This window comes from Cyprinodon variegatus, unplaced genomic scaffold (genome assembly GCF_000732505.1).
Source record: "Cyprinodon variegatus isolate N-32 unplaced genomic scaffold, C_variegatus-1.0 Scaffold2423, whole genome shotgun sequence".
In the NCBI taxonomy this organism is placed as follows: Eukaryota; Metazoa; Chordata; class Actinopteri; order Cyprinodontiformes; family Cyprinodontidae; genus Cyprinodon; species Cyprinodon variegatus.
Window position 1 is genome coordinate 3624 of NW_015152876.1, and position 1926 is coordinate 5549.

At 51.3% G+C, this 1926-nt stretch overlaps 1 protein-coding gene across 1 annotated transcript; it reads right to left on the bottom strand.

The window, feature by feature from the left end:
- Positions 1-318: 318 nt before the first annotated feature.
- Positions 319-1483, bottom strand: LOC107080861. The gene is made up of 5 exons (XM_015369067.1): positions 1260-1483; positions 1037-1179; positions 867-959; positions 443-783; positions 319-346 (listed from the first exon to the last, which is right to left on the bottom strand). Exons 1-5 carry the CDS (start codon positions 1426-1428, stop codon positions 334-336), a joined length of 759 nt encoding a protein of 252 aa, XP_015224553.1. The 5' UTR covers positions 1429-1483; the 3' UTR covers positions 319-333.
- Positions 1484-1926: the final 443 nt, after the last annotated feature.

The following is a 1926-nucleotide window of genomic DNA, read 5'->3' on the forward strand; positions in this document are numbered from 1 at the left end:
GGAAAAACTTCCCAGATCTCTCTGAGAATCACCTCTCTGTCTCAGTCACCGTGGAAACCGTCCCACGCCATTCATTGCTGCGTTTGTCTTTTCTTTAGACATAGATCTCATTATGTTTTTACTAGATTAACATTCTCTATCTGTTCTAGGTCTAGATGCTGCACAGACTAGTTAAGTAGAGCTTTGCTTTACAGAATGCATCGCTGTTTTTTTATTTGTTTTTTTAAGATTTCATAATGTGTTCCAGTCAAATGTGGGAAATAGTTTTATTGTGTTTATAACACAGAGACAGAAGTGAATAAAATCTGCTCATCCTGTCTAGTCGGAGCCTCTCTATAAGCAGTCACTTGGACATGGAAAAAAATCAGATTGCAGATAAAAAAAAGTGTGCTCAGCACAACCCGCTGCGCCCCGAAGGGGACTGAGGCTACCAAATGAGGCAGGAAGGCAGGGATCAAGGCTCTGATGCATGATTGGAAATGATCTCGTCTTTCTTTCAGGGTTCTGTTGTAATAAAAAACAGAACCTGCTGGTTTGCTCCACAGAATCACCCTGGAGAAAAAGCTCTAATGAACCTAGCACTCCCTCTGCAGATCCACGTACCTGGAAGCCCTCAGGAAGCGGCAGTGTGTGGCAGATGACCGGGTCTCCAGTCTTCGACATGGCGGTGGCCTCCACAAACGTGCCTTGCTGCAGAGCGTCCACCGTAGCGGCGGAAACGGGCACCTGGACCAGCTGCAGCTCCCCCAGACCCAGAGCTGCCTGCTCCTCCATGTTGACCACCTGAAGCCGGGAGAAACAGGAAGTCAGGCCTTCTGCAGGAGAGCGGCGACGTTCTCACCGACAGCCAGTCCGGAGGCGCCCACCTGCAGGGTGATGATCTGAGTCTGGTCCACCGTCGTCACGGCAGCCTGATGATGAGCTGTGGCTGATGACCCCCCCACAGCAGCTTCCATGACCTGGAATGAAACGGCTCATTGGGCTTCGGTCTGGAAGGTTCTGGAAGCTGAACGAACCTGCAGAAGCTGCAGCTTACCTCGGTTTTCATCTGCATCAGCGTGGGATCCAGGGAGTCCATGACCATCATCTCAACCTCTCCACGTTGGACGCTGACCCCCACGCCGGCGCCCAGCAGCGCCTGCTGGGACTGGGCGGCTGCCACCATCCCTTCTACGTGACCTGGAAAACAACATCCGTTCTGATTGGCTGCAGGCGACAGAAACACACTTCCTATGACTCTAGAAGCTCTAAGGCAGAACCTTGGTCCAGAACCACAGTGGTCTGTCCTTGGACCACGCCGCCTGCCTCCGCTGCCTGCTGAAGGAGATCCACCACCATGGCGTCCTGGCTGTGAACCGTCTGGATGGTTGGGAAGTCTTTCAGAGGAGCGTCAGCCTCCCCTACAGGTTCTGCTGACCCGCCGTCCATGACTGCCAAGAACTAAAACGCCCTGAAAAAGAAAAGAAATCAACCAGTCAGACGTCGGCCTTCGGGTATGCAGCTGAACGAGCAGGAAACTGCTGCTGATCGCAGGACGTGAAAACAGCTGCATCTGCAATATAATCGCAATCTAGAAAAATGCAATTTTCAAACCGCAGAGGCTCTCCGTTTCAGTGACCTTACTTTTAACAAGAGGAAGATCAATTAGGTAAATATGGAAGGCAGGAACGTTTGCACACAAAGTTTACTTCTATTCTAACTCTTGAAGGAGGCACCGGAACCTCCCTGCGGCTCCTGCACCTCCCAGCTGCTCCTGCACCTCCCTGCTGCTCCTGCACCTCCCTGCTGCTCCTGCACCTCCCTGCTGCTCCTGCACCTCCCTGTCCCTGCTTTGCTGTGTCTCTTCTTTTCTGAGCCCTCGTTCTGTCAGACCGGCACATCATTAGTCATGTACAAAAAAAAAATTTAATTACTTATTTTTTTTGT

What these genes read in the sequence shown, in the direction of transcription:
- LOC107080861 (XM_015369067.1), bottom strand. Translation starts at nt 1,428, where the DNA reads ATGGACGGCGGGTCAGCAGAACCTGTAGGGGAGGCTGACGCTCCTCTG. An exon ending in TGATGCAGATGAAAACCGAG is followed by an intron (nt 960 to 1,036) that starts GTAAGCTGCAGC and finishes GTTTCATTCCAG; the next exon opens with GTCATGGAAGCTGCTGTGGG. An exon ending in CTCAGATCATCACCCTGCAG is followed by an intron (nt 784 to 866) that starts GTGGGCGCCTCC and finishes TCCCGGCTTCAG; the next exon opens with GTGGTCAACATGGAGGAGCA.